This window comes from Rhea pennata, chromosome 9 (genome assembly GCF_028389875.1).
Source record: "Rhea pennata isolate bPtePen1 chromosome 9, bPtePen1.pri, whole genome shotgun sequence".
NCBI classification, from domain to species: Eukaryota; Metazoa; Chordata; class Aves; order Rheiformes; family Rheidae; genus Rhea; species Rhea pennata.
This window is the reverse complement of record NC_084671.1, coordinates 20,010,657-20,027,608: the sequence shown is the minus strand read 5'-3', so window position 1 is coordinate 20,027,608 and position 16,952 is coordinate 20,010,657. Positions and strand designations below refer to the sequence as shown.

The 16,952-nt window shown below is 43.3% G+C and overlaps 1 protein-coding gene across 1 annotated transcript; it reads left to right on the top strand.

Annotated features, from left to right (window-relative positions):
• Positions 1-241: 241 nt before the first annotated feature.
• LOC134144272 (guanylate cyclase soluble subunit beta-2-like) lies at positions 242-16,654 on the top strand. Its single transcript, XM_062583066.1, has 16 exons — positions 242-1,060; positions 1,819-1,892; positions 2,655-2,749; positions 2,939-3,099; positions 3,482-3,581; positions 4,838-5,058; positions 5,145-5,247; positions 6,662-6,765; positions 7,567-7,783; positions 10,645-10,965; positions 11,706-11,854; positions 14,153-14,299; positions 14,583-14,737; positions 15,321-15,535; positions 15,624-15,737; positions 16,503-16,654. Exons 1-16 carry the CDS (start codon positions 242-244, stop codon positions 16,652-16,654), a joined length of 3,147 nt encoding a protein of 1,048 aa, XP_062439050.1.
• Positions 16,655-16,952: the final 298 nt, after the last annotated feature.

Sequence of the window (16,952 nt, the reverse complement as noted above, 5' to 3'; positions counted from 1 at the left end):
GATGCTACTTCTACCTACAGCTCTCACCTCTGCAGGCAATCACAGCTGTGGGGCACACCGTTACTGTTCCTGATCCGCTAAGAGCCATTTGGAGAAAGTCCTGGAGAAAGAGGCCCTCCCTCCCGTCATTCTCCCAGCTGCTGTCCCCAGCCACGTCCCTAGCAAGGCAGCTGGTTAGGATGGGGCAAGCCTGGCCACACCATGGGTGCCCAGCCCAGACACCACGTGGTGTTCAGCCCGGATGCACCGGGTGCTGGGCAGCCTGGCCATGCCACGCGGTGTGCAGCCTGGCAGCACCGTACAGCGGCCAGCCCAGATGCACCGGGTGCTGGGCAGCCCGGCCGTGCCACGCGGTGTGCAGCCTGGCAGCACTGTACAGCGGCCAGCCCAGATGCACCGGGTGCTGGGCAGCCCGGCCGTGCCACGCGGTGTGCAGCCTGGCAGCACTGTACAGTGGCCAGCCCGGATGCACCGGGTGCTGGACAGCCCGGCCGTGCCACACGGTGTGCAGCCTGGCAGCACTGTACAGCGGCCAGCCCAGATGCACCGGGTGCTGGGCAGCCCGGCCGTGCCACGCGGTGTGCAGCCTGGCAGCACCGTACAGCGGCCAGCCCGGATGCACCGGGTGCTGGGCAGCCCGGCCGTGCCACACGGTGTGCAGCCTGGCAGCACCGTGCAGCGGCCAGCCCGGATGCACCGGGTGCTGGGCAGCCCGGCCGTGCCACACGGTGTGCAGCCTGGCAGCACCGTGCAGCGGCCAGCCCAGATGCACCGGGTGCTGGGCAGCCCGGCCGTGCCACGCGGTGTGCAGCCTGGCAGCACCGTACAGCGGCCAGCCCGGATGCACCGGGTGCTGGGCAGCCCGGCCGTGCCACACGGTGTGCAGCCTGGCAGCACCGTGCAGCGGCCAGCCCAGATGCACCGGGTGCTGGGCAGCCCGGCCGTGCCACACGGTGTGCAGCCTGGCAGCACCGTGCAGCGGCCAGCCCGGATGCACCGGGTGCTGGGCAGCCCGGCCGTGCCACACGGTGTGCAGCCTGGCAGCACTGTCTGGTCTCCAGTTTGGTCACACCGTTCGATGTCCTGCCAGGCTGCAGCATGCAGCATCCAAGCAGCTCAGAAATGCAATCAGGAAGCTACTACGATCTCCAGATATGCTTCTGGGCATCACTTCTAATATCTGCACCACCAGCAACTAAAGAAAAAAAATACTCTCCGTTAAAAAACGGCAAACCAAAACCCCAAGCCGCGCAGTGGGGCAGCGGCGAGGGCCTCCTCAGGCGCACGCTGCTGGATCCCGTCTCCGTGGGCGACCCGCGGCGCTGGGGCTGCGGCGGGGGGGCCGCGCAGCGCCGCCGCGGGGAGCGCGGCTCGGGCCGGGAGCGGCGGCGGCAGCGGCGGCGGGGGCAGCGCGGCGGCGGCGGCGGGGGCAGCGCGGCGGCGGCGGCGGGGGCAGCGCGGCGGCGGCGGCGGGGGCAGCGCGCTCCCCGCGGGCGGCGGCAGCGGCATGGTGAGTGCGGCGGCCCCGCGGGGGTGAGAGCCGCGCTCCGGCGCGGCGCGGCCCGGCCCGGCCTCCCCTTCCCAAGCCTTTCTCTGCCAGGCCGGGTCGGGGGGCGAGGGGGGACCTTAGCCCTGTTCTCCTCCACGAGCAAAAGGTTACGCTTTTCCCCGAAGGACGCAGCGCTTGGCAAGCACGGGCGCTTCGTCCTTCGCGCTGTAAGATTGGCGGAGGAATCCGAGGTGGAACAGGACGGTGAGCTGGGATTGTATTTTAAAAACCAGTGCATCTTTTCCATGTTCCTGTGTTTGCTTTTGCAGTATGGATTTATAAATACATGCCTGAAGTCATTGGTGGTTGATAAGTATGGAGAAGAAACGTGGGAAAAATTAAGGTAATGTGCTCCCACAATTGAAAGAAAATACGCAGGAATTTAGCAGTAGAGGATTATAATTTCTCACTGGTGAATATCTGCTGATGCACGTCTTGAGAGATCACTAAAAGCAGCTAGGGGGAACAAAAGCAAAACTTTCTTACCTTTTAACAGTTCATCTTATGGTATTAATTTGTCCCATTTACTTTATTTGTTATACCAGATAACTAAGGATGACGTTTTGTCTTCTGGACGATTGTGCAATAGACTCACTGGCTCACTGTGACAATATTGGAAAGTAATTACACTGAATAGATGTCACCCTTGATTTGAAGTCAGCTCAGTTCCTTCACAAAAGCAGCTAAATGTATCATCTTCTCAGTTTTCACCATTCCTTTATGAGGTCTGTGGAATTTTCCAGGAGACAGAGATACACAAATAAAGTGCACAATGAGAACCAAAGTACGTAAATACAATAGGCATTGAGGCCAGTGTAAAAATTCAGCCAGTTTATGGTCAGGACTATAGATGCCCAAGAGCCACATTGTGCCGTAAGACTAATGCCCTAATTCCTCTAGCACCCTACATTATGATGCCCTAATCCTTGATAAAATTTACCATAATGCCATAATATATTAAAGTAACACTCCTAAACCCTTAGAAAAAATAGTGATTCCCTATATTGCGCTTGAAGGAATTTAAGGAATGGATTACTAGCAAAAAATCCAAGCATGTTGCATTTACAACATCTCTGAGACAAGAATACTGTATTTTCTGTTGCAGACTCCAGGCTGGAGTTCAGGATACTTTTCTGACTTTTGAAGTGTACAAAGATGAGATTACCATGCAACTCATTGATAAAGCCTGCAAAATACTGGGTATGTGTCCCCACACCGCATGAAGGAACTGTCCTCGCTCAAGCCTGAGGCTGCACCCCAGATTTTAGCCTCTTCAGCTTCTTGTAAAATCTTCCTGGTGTTGCAGATTTTCTACATTCATTATTAATGCATTGCAAGCGCTCCCAAGCCTTCCGTGTTCATTAAGATACCTTTTTTTTTTTGGGGCAGGTGTTCCGGCTGAGGTAGTTCTGAGGCAATTTGGAGAGTATTTCTTTGAATTTTGTAAACGTTCAGGCTACGACCACATGCTGAGAACGCTGGGTGGAAATCTCTCTGAGTTCATAGAGAACCTGGATGCATTGCACAGCTACCTGTCCCTTTCTTACCAGGCAAGTTCAAGTCAAAATCGCTGAGCAGCGAGGGATGGACTCTGCCAGAATTTGTAACGCAAGGAACAGTCTCTCATTGATGTGAATAATAATAGAAAGAGAGACTATAACAAGCTCTCTTGTGTTCTGAAAATAATTACTGCTATATATTAGGACAATTATTAAAATAGTTTCTCTGAGTAATCCTCAGCACTAGATATTATTCAGTGCTTTGGCTCTAATGCCTAGTAGATTTTCCTTCAGAGGAAGGAAATTTCAACTTACTCATATTACTTACGCTTGTTTATTTCGTTGATATACAGGATGCTTTTGTACAAATCCACCACTATTCCTTATCAGGAAAGGATATTTAAGTTTTATTTTTGTTTGTTCTTTCCCTCAGGAGATGAACGCACCATCTTTTAGAGTTGAAAAGAATGAAGATGGATCGATGCATTTACATTACTATTCAGATAGAAGAGGTCTGTGCCATATTGTGCCAGGTAATCAGCTGGAATACAGATCAGCTGGTAATGACATATAATAGACAAACGAATCGTATTCACAGATATACTTTGTTCAGGTTTCAAAATATTTTCAAATGGGGACTGGCCACGGTAGTGAAGCCTGGCAGAGTTGAGTCATCAATCATCTGACCAACAGAGCTTGGTAGTCTCTTGACTGCCCAACAACTTGTAGCTCCCACTGACTTCCTTAAGGTTGGCAGTATAACAGCCCAGGCTGTAAGTGCCTGTTTCTTCTGTAGGAGTCTTAATACAGACTTTCATAAGGGAAGGAAAATTAAAGTTTATGGTGTATATTGTGTCTAACAGTTGATTAATTCCCAGGAACTCATCTCCTTAAATTGCAATGAAGTAGAAACCTTGCTTAACTTGAATACATACACTACGAATACATTACAGACATTTCCTATAGTCCATGAAATCTTGCAAAAGCACTATTGGACCCTGCACAGCACTGGATTTTACTCTGATATTTGTAGGAGTAAAAGTCTTTATTCTGACTTTGATGGAAACTCTGCAATTGTACTTGTGCAAGAGTTAAGCAGGTGCAAGTCTGTAGAGATGATCATTTACATTTCTTTCACAAATGCTTCTCAATTAATAGCATATCAAAACTTTACCTTCTATCACAACTCATTTCATATTCTTATCGAAGCGCAGGACTATTTGGATTTTCAGACAGAGATTTTCGTATCACTGTCATTGTCCAGTAGCATGCCTAATAACAAAGTGGAAATAAAAGGACTGATCATGCATCTTCATGAAATATTTTCTTTCAAGAGAAAATTTTCCACAAATACTAAAATAGAAGATTTTTATGGCAGAAATCTGTAATCTGAAGAAAATATTTCCTTTTAGACCCCCTCCACTTTTTAGATTAATGGAAATTCTTATTGATATTGGGTATGACTATTAGGACACATTCTTCAGATATCCTGCTGAGCTTTTTCCCATGAAAATAAGCATTTGGCATCAGACAAAATAAAAGAGACAGTAACTGTAAAGCATATCTCCTACGTGCGTATTCTTTTAATGGCAACATAGTAAGAAATTACATAGGTAGCAATATGTTGCTTTTTTCTTCCTGAGTCACTTGGTATATTGAGTTCTGAAACAGTGAAATTCCATTGAGGGCTCTCTAGGAATTGTCTGAACTGGTACATGACTTCAGAAAAATACATGAAAAAGGAATGGTTTTGTCCTTGGCAATATTTTGGCTTTTGTTTGTCCTGCAGGAATCATCAGTGCAGCAGCCCTGGATTTTTTTAACATTGATATTTCAATGGAAATAGTCAGTCAGACAGAAGAAGAAGAAAGAACTGGGAAAAAAGAACATATTGTTTTCCTTGTCACTCAAAACCCTGTATTTTCATACAAAGAAAAAAAGAAATTTTCTTCCTCACCTCAATATCTTGCTGGCTCTGAAAAACAAATTGAAAACCAACTGAATGAGGAGGTATTTTAGTAGTCATTATCATTATATCATTAAAATATCTCCAAAAATAAAATAAACTTGATTTCCCCCTTTGATTTATTCCACAGGACCTTGAAAAAGCCAATAGAATTAGAGAGGGAGGAAACTCTGCCTGTCCTGCCAGGCAAAGTCACTGGAAAACAATCAGAGGAATTATTACCTTAGGAAAAGGTGAGAGATCATTCAGAGGGAGCTTGGCATCGCTTACGGGTCTCTTCAGTAAGAAAGTCAGTAAGCTCCGCTCATCCCATCCATTCGTACTTCCTCTGCATCTTTTCAAAATATTTCTGGTTAAATTTCTTCTGGTTAAACATGGTAATCATTGCCAGGATCTCTGCTTATCCCGCCCTGGGACCACAGGAAGTTTGGTTACCCCTGCTGGGGTCTCTTGATTCCTCTGGAGGATTCGGAGCTCAGCTCAACATCACACTGCAGTCTGGACTCTGGAAGGGGTGAAAAGCTGAGCCTGGGATCACCCAGGGTAAAGCTGACTGCATTGTAACATACACTGAATAAGAATACAGATACACTGAATAAGAAATATATTAAAAAAAAAAAAAAAAAAAAAAAAAAAACTTCTAACAGCACTACACAGACTAAGAAAATGCTAGGAGTTACGGAGAAGGAGTTCTGAATTTCAGAGATGATAAACCCATGCTGATGCCACGGAAGCAGTAGGAGCCAGGCTCCGGGAGCTGGGGCCTAAATTCTTTATCACCACTCTCTTTTCATCCAAGCCTCCTGGGTGACTTGAGCAGCTGTTACCGAACAGCATTTACCCGAGTGACTGTAATAGCCACCTTCTGGTGGCGGATTTGTGGAAAGAGATCCCTTGAAATAAGCAGGCATGTGAATACTGTGGGTTTCCAGAGCATGCTGGTTTATACTGAGAGATCGAAGTATTGAGGTGTCTAGGTCAGATGAGTGCTTTTGACTATTTTACCTATTTTATTCTGTGTATGTATCACAAAAATATATATTTACTAGAAAGAAAATTGCACATTGCGAGTGCTTTTTAAAAAACTGAGTTTTTTTAGTAAAGTAAAATTAAGTAAAATAAAAGCAGAATATGATCTTTGTTTGGGCTATAAATCTTATATAGATCTATAGATCTTAAAAATAAGAGTGGCCGCCTCCTTCTGAGGACATTAATCTGTGCTCCTGTGCTTTAACTCCGTAAGTGTTATGTAGCTGCATATTAAATACCACTTTTGTGTACATTTTTATGAGGTATAGCTGTGCTATATTGCTATGATATCTATAAATCCACAGAACAGCAGTGTCTACAGTCACTCATATATTCTCCTTGTTTCCATATAATGTCACACGTTCCGTGCTTTTTTGTGTGTGTGTTTGGGGGGGGGGGGGGCGGGGTGAAATTTTAAATTCTCAACCGAATCGGATCAGCTGTGTGTTAAGCTCCAGAGCCTTCAGCACAGACATGCGTGTACCTCTGGATCCCCGCATCACTCGCACCATCTTCCCTTGTCGTAATCTAGAGTCCGGTAGATTGAGTGCTACAGTGATGCTGATTAGTTTTACACGGCGCAATCTGATTAAAAACTACGTATTTATCTTGCTACAGGTAAACTCCTGAGGGGATTTGATCCTGTTTATCCCAAGAGTCTCTGGGTTGACCCAAAAACCTTTTGCAATGGACTTCCTTTTCATATGGTTTTTGACAAAGAGGTAGGGAAAGCACGAGGTAAGGGCATTTAACTGTAGAGTTAAACTGTAGAGTTATCTTCCTCTGTGTTGACTGTTGGACACTTCTCTGTTGCAATGCTGCTGTCTCCTTTCTCCCCTTTCTTTCCCCTAGGTATTCTACAGTTACAGCATAAATAGTAAACTACCACTTTTTCATACTCAATCCAGCGTGATCTAACGCTGTTGCCAAATGAGGAAGAGGGGAGATAGCACAGCAACCCTGACACACAGTACAAATTCTATGTACTTTTCTCCAGAGTTGCTATGACATTGATACTCCATAGGGAGGAATGAGTTGATGGAAAAGAATGGAAAAGCTTGATGAGCCTGAACCATTTTTTGCTAGACCTTTAGCAAGCATGCTGAAAATTACACCCTGCATTATCACCCTACAGAATATTGCCATAAAGCAATGTACTTGCATCTTCTTCCTTCAGTACTAACTGTGGTGGGATCAGCGGTGTTACATTAGACCCATACAAAGGTAACCAAGAATAAGGAGCTTTTTTTTAAAAAAAAAACAATTGATAGTGAAAAGCATTTGAATAATAAGATTCCTTCCTGCAGGCCATGTCTTGCTATGAAAGACCCTCATTCAAAGCTTTGAGGTCATACAAGACCTCAGGGTCAATAAGGTCATTGCTCAGAAGTAAGCCACGTGCTACAGCAAGCCTGGTGGCTGCTTCAGCTTTTAGTGCTTGTATAAACAGTGAACAGCTATAACTTGGCCTGGACCCAAACAGACTATGAATTATAACATGTTGTCCACATTTTCTTTTTAAGCTCAGAGTGAAGCAAGCTGGGGTGAGCATTCAGAAGATTGTTCCTGGACTGCAGACCATGGGCATCTGCCTGAATCACTATTTCAGTATCATTCACCCAGAAGTACCCTTCACCATCTCTAGCATTCAGAAATTTATCAACAGCCAATTTGTTTTCCAGACTAGGAGGGAGATGATGCCAGAGTCGTGGAAACAACGGCCAATGCTAGAGCTGAGAGGTACTTCAGTGTTTTCAGTAACACAAGTGTTCACATTAAATCAAGAATAATGCTGGATTTGAAGTAATGCATTTCTATGGACTCCTAGCTTCACATAAGTCCTATAAAGGGCCTTGTGCAGTGAGGAGAAGATTAGATGGTTCTGTTTATAGAAACACTACCTTAAGGTAGTTGTAGATAAATTTTGATACTACTCACTAGATATTGAAAGCTTCCAATCAGAAAAAAACAACAACATTTCCATTTGAAAGGCTTAGAACTACTTTTTCTAATGCTGCAAGACCCACATCTTTGGAGGTCTCCCAAATAATGGGGGCAAGGCCAAAGGAAGATTAGATTGTGTTCTGAGTCACTTCTAGCCTTGGCTACTCACAGAATAATCAAACAGCTCTCCTGAACTGCTCTTCTTTCCAGGACTGTATCCCATAGGATTCTTCCAGACAAACCCTCAAACAGGCCGAAGTTTGCTCTCCTGAAGTCCAAGGTTGTGATCCTTTTTACTTGTTACTTTCTCAGGACCCTGAACTCTACCATTTCGTGGTCCCTGCAGCTGAGGCTACCCCCAGCCTTGACATCCCCAGCCAATTCTTCCTTGTTGGTACATACCTGGTCCAGCAGAGCACTCCCATCATTGGTTCCTCAATCACCTGTGTCAGGAAAATCAACTTCATCTGTGTATCAATACACTCTAGAAATTTCCCAACTTGCTTGTGCTGTGTTGTCCTTTCAGCAGATATCGGGCTGGTTCAAGTCTCCCGTTAACGTGAGGCTTCTTCCAGTTTTCTTAAGAAGGCCACATCTACTTTTTCTTCCTGATTAGGTGGTCTGTAGTAGACACCCACCACAGCATTGCCCACATTGGCCTGCACTCTGATCCTAACTCATACACTCTCAGCTGCCTCGTCATCTCTCCCTAGGCAGAGCTCCATACATTCCCGCTGTCTCACACACGAGACAACTCCATCTCCTCCTCACCTTCCCGGTCTGTCCTTCCTAAAGAGCTTATATCTGTCCATTGCAGTACTCCAGTCACGTGAGCCACCTACCACGTTTCCCTGATCCCAAAGAGATCGTAGCCCTGCAACTGCACAGACCTCTGCTGCCTCCTGCTTGCTTCCACTGCTGCATACATCCGCATGCAGGTGCCTCAGAGAGGCGCCCCGTCTTGCTGATTTCCCAGAAAACCTGTGAGAGCGTCCCCCGCAATGCTGCCCTGTGTGTTAGCATTCGCAGAGGTTAAAATCAAAGAGAGAATTTAAGCCACTAGGCAGGGGCAACCTCCTCAGCTTGGCTGCATTGCCACTGGTTTTGGGTGGGAGTCCCACATCCTGCTGTCCGATGGATCTCCCCTGCACCCAGCCAAGGTCTTCTGTTTCACTGGGAACCAGTGGAAGGTGAAGGAAGACCAGGTCACCCACGGAGCTAGCTTTTGCTGTTGGAACCACCAGGGTAAGCGTGAAGGCTCACTGGGCTGTGTGAAAGTAACTGTCTAGGTTTAACCTCCCCAGAACGCTAGAGATCAGCACATGCACTTGAAATAGAACCACTTCTCTGCCTTGCTAAGGGTTGTCTTTGATAAAGAAAATAATTAAAGCACCAGGTGAGCAATATGCAACAAATGCATCGGCCCTGCCAGCAAGCAGTTCCAGTTCTACTGGGCAAAGGGACGGGAAGGGAAAGGGAAGAGGGAAGTATTAAACACAAATTCTCGATAAAATTTCTACAGCTGGAGAAAAGCGTTATCTTCCCCGTGAGTCCATGCATTTTGATTTTTAAAATGGGAATACGTTATTCAAATCTTTGTTTATACCTTTGAGGGGAGTAACTTGCTACTGGCTGGTTTTCAGATGTGGGTAAAAAAATACATTAGTTAACTAGGCTTTTATTTTTTGTACTCACATTTTCAGATTCTGATTTCTGTCTTCTTTTCTCTCACTAATGCTACAGAGGAGTTTACTGGTTAAAATTATTGTAGCTATAAAGAGATTTTATTTGCTTTATTTTTACTGAGAGAAATGAGTACAGAATGATTCTCTGCTTCATATAATTAACTGTAATGACATTTGTCTTAAAAGGTTTTTTTAAACTTCAATTTTACTTCTCTGAACTATATAATATGACCTAATTTTCCCCTTCTCTCCTTTACGTGACGATTGTCAAATCTAGTATTCCCTAGATTCAGAAAAAATTAAGAATTTAGGGGATTTTGAATAAAAGTGATGTTAATAAAACAAGGAATTTCAAACAGTTAGAGGTAAAATTTTGCTTCCTCTTATTCATTCAGGTTTAATTCCCATGGTGTCTATTATATCACAAGCCTACTAATTTTCAAGGTATTCACCCAGTTTCCCCAGGAGTGGGCTAGGGGAGGAAGGAAACGGTAGGAATTAGTATGTTGCTATTCAGAAACCAAGGGTACTTATGAAGCAAATAAAGGAAAGCAAAATCAAATCCAAAAAGACTCTGTCCCCCCAGAAAACCAAAACAAAACCCAACCCCATGCCAAAAATTTTCTATGCCTTTCAAGCATTTTTATATCTGCTTATTTGTATGATCATAGTGATTTCAAGCTCCATATTCCACAGAAGGGAAATTTTGCCATGGGCTTCACTGGGGCCACATTTCACCCACTGTGAAATTTAAATGTTCCTCTTAATCATTCTGAAATCTTTTTATTTGACCACCTCATCCAAACAAGTCCATCTGTGATTACAGGTTACAGATTAATTCCTCTGATGACCATGGCCCTAGGAAAAGCCACTGTTCTTAGAACTGATCCATTAATGTGAACAGCAGCAATATTGAGCATCATGTGAAAGTCCAGGCTGCTGAATATGCTCACCGATAACTATTTTAAACAGGCCAGATGATCTGGATGGAGCCCCTGCAGTGCATGCTCTACCTCTGCTCCCCTTTGCTTCGCACTTTGCACGAGCTGGAAGAGCGACAGATGCACATTGCAGACATCGCCCCCCATGATGTGACCAGGGATTTGATTCTGCTCAATCAGCAACGACTGGCAGAGATGGAGCTCTCTAACCAGCTGGAGAGGAAGAAGGAAGAGCTACGGATGCTCTCAAAGCACCTGGAGGAAGAAAAGGAAAAGACTGAAGCTCTGCTCTATGCCATGCTTCCTCAGCACGTGGCCAACCAGCTAAAGGAGGGGAAGCGAGTTGAGGCAGGTGAATGCACAGGATTCATTTGATTCATGTGATGGTGTTAGGGAGATGGGGGCAGTGGTCCATCGTCACCTGCCCTGGAGTAGATTCACTGCTTGGTGACGTTCACTGGTAGTAGAGAGGAGGACCACAGTGCCTTAATGTTGTTGATAACAAAACTTAGGCTATTCTGTCAGGCAAAGTTTTAGAAGCTATTTGCTACTATTGATTCTTAGGAGTTTAAAAGTCATAGCAGTTGCCGATTCAGGGAACAAAACTCAGTGTTTCAACAGCAAACCAAACTTTTGTTTTTGACCTGGGTATACAGGCAAATGAGAGCTCAAAAATAAAAGAACCAAAGAAAATGGTCTTTCCTAGAAAATTCATAATTCCTTTATGCTATCTATAAACCTAGCATCACTGTGATTCCAGAAAACATCTACCTTAAGGGCAGCACCTAAGAATATGCCTTAGCCCCCTTCAGTAAATCTCTATGGTGTTGCAGATAAACAGCTAAGGATGTCCTGAATGTGTATGGACATATGCAGGATCAGATGTCTAAACTGCTCAAGATGTGCTATAATCCTCATATTTGATACTTTCCTATATCAACATCTCTTCATGCACACCCATATGTGAATATTACAATTGAATGGACATGTGTCTTGAAAAAATGGTGAGAAAGAAGTCTTCACAAACAAATCTCAGACAGATGCACTTGCCTAAGCATTACAGTTACTTACTGCTGGCCTTTCTGCTTACAGGAGAGTTCAAAGAGTGCACCATACTGTTCAGCGATGTTGTGACCTTTACCAACATTTGTGCCCAATGTGAACCTATTCAGATAGTCCTCATGTTGAATTCAATGTACCTACTATTTGACAGACTGACTACAGTGCATGATGTGTACAAGGTAGGTATTGATTGATGAAGACTGTAGAAATAGTCTGGAAACTTTTTTTTTTCTTTGTTTTGTTTTACTGCATTTACTCCCCATCCTCCTTCCCCAGCTTTTGGAGAAGCTGTAAAGAGTCGCTTATTTGTAGGGGCCACACAGAGAAACTACCTACATGCTTTTCTTTTTATTTCATGTTTAATTAAAAGGGATGACATGATTTTGATATGGGAACTAACAAACATGCAGAGGTGTGATTAAATGAGTTTAAAAGATCGGAACAGGAACGTAACTGCTAGCATGGGCTACAGTCTCTTTTCACAATGCTAGTATCAGGACGGCTGTTCTTTGAAACACCGCTCTTTCTTCTCTCAAAGCCAACCCAACACAACAGGATATGCTAGTTTATGAACCATTATGACTAATTTTCTTTGCTCTTTTGGTCCAACTTGTTGTAAAATAGGTCACTGTATTATTAAGTATGTCCCTTGGTGGAAAAAGCCTTATAAACAACATCCAGTTAGCATTTAAACTTTGTTTTGATTCATGGAGATTTAGATGATCACATAGATCTGCCTCCTGACCTCAGAGAGGATTGATTATATCTATACTGTAATGTGTGATCCTTTGCTAGAAGGATCAGACACACACACATATATATAAAAAAGTGTCATTAACATCTCCAGAGCTACCCAGATTAGAGCAGTTGAAGAGCAAGTCCTAAATTTATATCTGTCCCCAACATATTAAATATTTAGGTAGGCAGAAATAGCAAAGGTTGAAATCCAAATCTCATTCATTCCTTGCTCCTGCAAGACTTGCAGTTGATGCTGCAACAGTTTGTACTGGGAAATCAGAAGAATTTCTACCTTGGCAAGGAAACTATTCAATAACTGAAGCATTCAGGATTTGACACAGAGATTTTAGGGTAAATTAGCATCCCATTCTATTTAAATCATACATCATGAGTAAATTATCTGTCGCTACAATAATCTCCTTTTGACGTCTGTAAATAACTGCCATTAATATGGAAGGAAGTTATTAGGGTACAGGGTGGGAGGACAAGATTACTTTTTCAGGTATTCTAGAAGGAAATGAAATATTGAAACTGATCAAAGAAATTTGGTCCAAGCTTATAAATGGCTGAAGTTATGAATAAATCTTTTTAAATTAAATCTCCCAGCACAGCCTAAAACATAATTAGAATATCTATTTGCATTAGTAGCTTTTTACAGTTATTTTTAAGTTGTTATAGAAGATTACTGGCATTACTGTGCACTAGACTGTTTCGATAGAAGGTTTGTACAGGAACACATTTTGCAAGACTAATGTGCTGGACTGTTTTAAGGCTTTATACTAATGAACAATCCAAAGACTAAATGTTGTTCCCACTCTCTTATTGGTGTTATTTTTTTTAAGGTATCCAGTAAATCCAATTTAAACTAATCTCTCATTTACTGATGGTGAATGTAACAATGAAGCCTCATAAGACCAGTATACAAATTTTTTGTGCTGTGTAACAGTCTTGTACAGTGAATTTTAAACATTTGAAAATTCCATGTTTCAAGCTGGCCTATTCTGTTCCCAGTATAATTCCTAGTTACTGGGCCAAATCCCCAAGCGTTTCTCAGGTGCCGTGCCGTTCGTTGCAAGGAGCCTGGCTGCCCAAAGGAGCACTAACCTTTCAGAATTTCACTCAAACATGCTGCAGCATGTTGTAGGAAAACAGCTGATTTTAGGATATTGACAAATAGTTTAGTTTGTGCTTTGCATTCACTGATATCCTAACTTTAGAGTTTCTTAACTTTTGTGTAAACCACTTAAGAATAATCACAGTGAACAGATGCCTTTGATTCATTACTTTTTTTTTTTTTTTTTTTTTTTTAAGAAATATGCTTTTACCACCACCTGTGTGGAGAGAACTCATTAATAGCACTGAGCTCTCTGGTTACCTCCTGGTTCAGGAGTCTGTGCTTGGGGATGGTCCTTTGCATAGAGGTCCACCCTGGTTAAGTTAAGTGGCAGGCAAGAAGTCTGGTGCTTGCACAGCATCCCCGACTCCTTAGGGCCTCTCACACTGATAGCTCAAGTGGGTCCAGTAAGCAGGGACAGAATTCATTGATGCTTTTCGTGAGGAGTTAAGGAACGGCTCCCTGGTGCTAGGAAAATCACACACGCCAGAGCTTCCCGGTGATCCTGAACATCTTTTAGAAGGAAGAGGGATTAGCTGCAGGTAAGGAGAGCCACGGGCAGCAAAGCACTAACTTCAACAGGATACAGATGGCACACTCATGCGTGTTTCCCTCGCAATTAAAGGTGGAGACGATTGGAGATGCCTATATGGTAGTCGGAGGGGTCCCTGTGCCCATATCCTCTCATGCAGAGCGGGTTGCTAACTTTGCCTTGGGGATGATAATAGCTGCAAAAGGAGTAAAGAACCCCGTTTCTGGGAATCCTATCCAAGTAAGTTGCTAACACAAAGATACGCGTGCGGTTGTTTGCTCTGTGGGTCGGGCTTCTGGTTAGCGTACTGTGGTAGGACTTTAAAAAGCTCCTTTTGACTCCTCTGTGACCTTGAGCAAGGCCAGTATGGGTGCCTTTTTCACAAAGAGCCTCTCTCTGTGGATATTTGGTATTTTAGTGGTGCCTAGTGTTGTGTTAGGATAAGGGTTTAGGCTAGAGAGCATTAACAATGATGTTAAATAACAAGTGATGTTTTTTGGGGGTGTTTTGTGTTTCTGTAAAGATTAGAGTTGGGATCCATACAGGTCCCGTCTTGGCTGGAGTTGTTGGAGAAAAGATGCCTCGTTATTGCTTATTTGGAGACACAGTGAATATAGCCTCACGGATGGAGAGCCATGGTGTCGCCAGTAAAATTCATCTAAGCTCCAGTGCCTATCAGTGAGTAGCTGTGATTAAATATTTTTCTGTTAAAAGCTGTGCTGAAAGACACTGCCTTGGACAGCTGCAGCTTTCAGCTATAGGCGATGCTGTTGTTTGTCACTGATTTGTGCAGCGTACTTAAGAAGAAAGTCAGTGCTGGCAAAGAGTTTTGTTTGTTCTGATTATTTCTGTATCAGCCTTTTCGGGGCGTATGAAGAGGGCAGCAATGAGCAGTAGCCAACATAGGTTTACGAAGGATAAATCATGCTTGACCAACCTGATTGCCTTCTAAGGTGGGATGACTAGATGTAATTTTGTCTAACTGATACTGGCTACATCAATTGTTAATTTCTATTTACCGGTCAATAAGAAGCTTCTACCATACCAAAGTATTTGATTGTGTTTTATCCACTGGTTTTGGATCAGACTGTATGTGTAAAACTTTATAAAAGTAAAGCAGGCTTGAATAAACTGTTGGAACAAATTCTATCAGTTTTTCACGGTCAATACTGTTGTTTCTCTGTACTTGTTCTGATTTTATTGCTTATATTATAATAGCTCTTCTAAAACACTGGTATCATTTTTGCTTCTGATAATTTAGATGCCTAAAATACAAGAATTTTGAGATGACTGAAAGAGGAGAAATAGAAGTGAAAGGCAAAGGGAAAATGCACACCTACTTCCTGGTTAGGAATAAAACTGCGACTGAAATGGAGATTATGGGAAGGCCAGTGAAAGAGTCGGATTCTGGTCTTGAATCCATTCAGTCCTTTGAAGAGGGCGGGATTGAAACAATACCCAGTTCTCATCAGCCAGGTAGAGTCAACCTGACATAACTTTTTCCTCCTTGAACAAAAGGATGTTAATACAATTCAATTAAATACCTTTTCTGTTGTTCTTTCAGTTACGCAGGCTCAGCGAGAGAAGGACCAGCCGCCACCCATTGCTATGAAGTATATTGATAGTCCCATAGATGCAGGAAACAGCCTCAAAGGAAGAAATCAAGCAGATTTAACAGGTAGTTACTTAGTTACCACCTAGAAAAGATAACATAACTCGGAAGTTACTGGGGCTTGATCTCGGAGCTTCACTGTGGTTCTCTTCTGAATAACCATTGTTTTACTCCAGCCAGCAATTCACACTGATATATCCACATGGGTTAAATTAACCATCGTGCGCATTGTTTAGAGCCAAATACATTCACCTTCAGCCCTTGGTCTTACACTTGCAATAAAAGAAAGAAGCTGATATAGCTGTCTAACCCCAGAGTCCTTCTGGTAACGCAAACAGGACTGATAAACAGGCAGCTATACAAGTGGGCAGGCCCAATTCTTTCATTTTCACATCTTTTCCTAGAAAACCTACCTTTATTGTTTGTAGATGTAGGGAAGGCCTTGTAGGCTCAAGCCTGAGGGAGAGAGACGTCCTTGGTTATACAGCCTGTCAGTCCTCAGGCCCCTCTCCTGCAGCGTTAGAAGGATTTATTGCCATGCCCATGCTCTACAACCAAAGTTCACTCTCCTTTGAGGCAGCCAATACTGAAAGATAACAGATTCGATGCCATAACAGTCTAATCTATTCCAACAAGCCTTACAATGCTATTTGCATAAATATTTTAGGATTTTATACAGATTTAAGATGCTTTCACTGATTACAAGAAAATATTTTACTCCCTTCCCTTCTACCTGCTCAGACATAGTAGTTAATCTGCTATACGGTGCACTGACAAACAGAAACCACTACAGTCATTAAAAACTCACACTGAAGGAGTGTTTCCTTTCAGGCAAAACTTATGATTCCAAAAGCTATGGGAATCTCCGTGGCAACCAGCATTCAGATGATGATCCTTGTCCTCTAAACCAGGAACAAGTCAAACCAGCTGCTGAAGAGCCACGGATTAGAGAAGTCCGCTCTAATTTTTGCAATTTACTCTAAGTTTCTGACTTACATTAAACAGAACCATGTTATTTATGATTTACTATATTTTGCTATCGTAGAACTGATTTTGTGTATCAAGCAGCACATACTATTACAAAGAAAAAGAAAAAGAAAAAAGGCATTTCATCACAATTTTCAAGAAAAAGAAAACAATAGAGGATAACTTTTTAATCATGCTACGTATGCCACATAATGCTCCTACAGGAGAATGAAAACACTACAAGATGCTTTGGAGATGTATTTTTTTGGTGTCTGCCTTGTCTCTGAAACTCCCTATGTAAAAACCACTTCTTGG

Excerpts from the sequence above, each read along its gene's own strand:
- LOC134144272 (XM_062583066.1), top strand. The coding sequence starts at position 242 with ATGCACCGGGTGCTGGGCAGCCTGGCCATGCCACGCGGTGTGCAGCCT. Across the intron at positions 1,893-2,654 it reads GAAACGTGGGAAAAATTAAG|ACTCCAGGCTGGAGTTCAGG; the intron begins GTAATGTGCTCC and ends TTTCTGTTGCAG. Across the intron at positions 5,248-6,661 it reads AATTATTACCTTAGGAAAAG|GTAAACTCCTGAGGGGATTT; the intron begins GTGAGAGATCAT and ends ATCTTGCTACAG.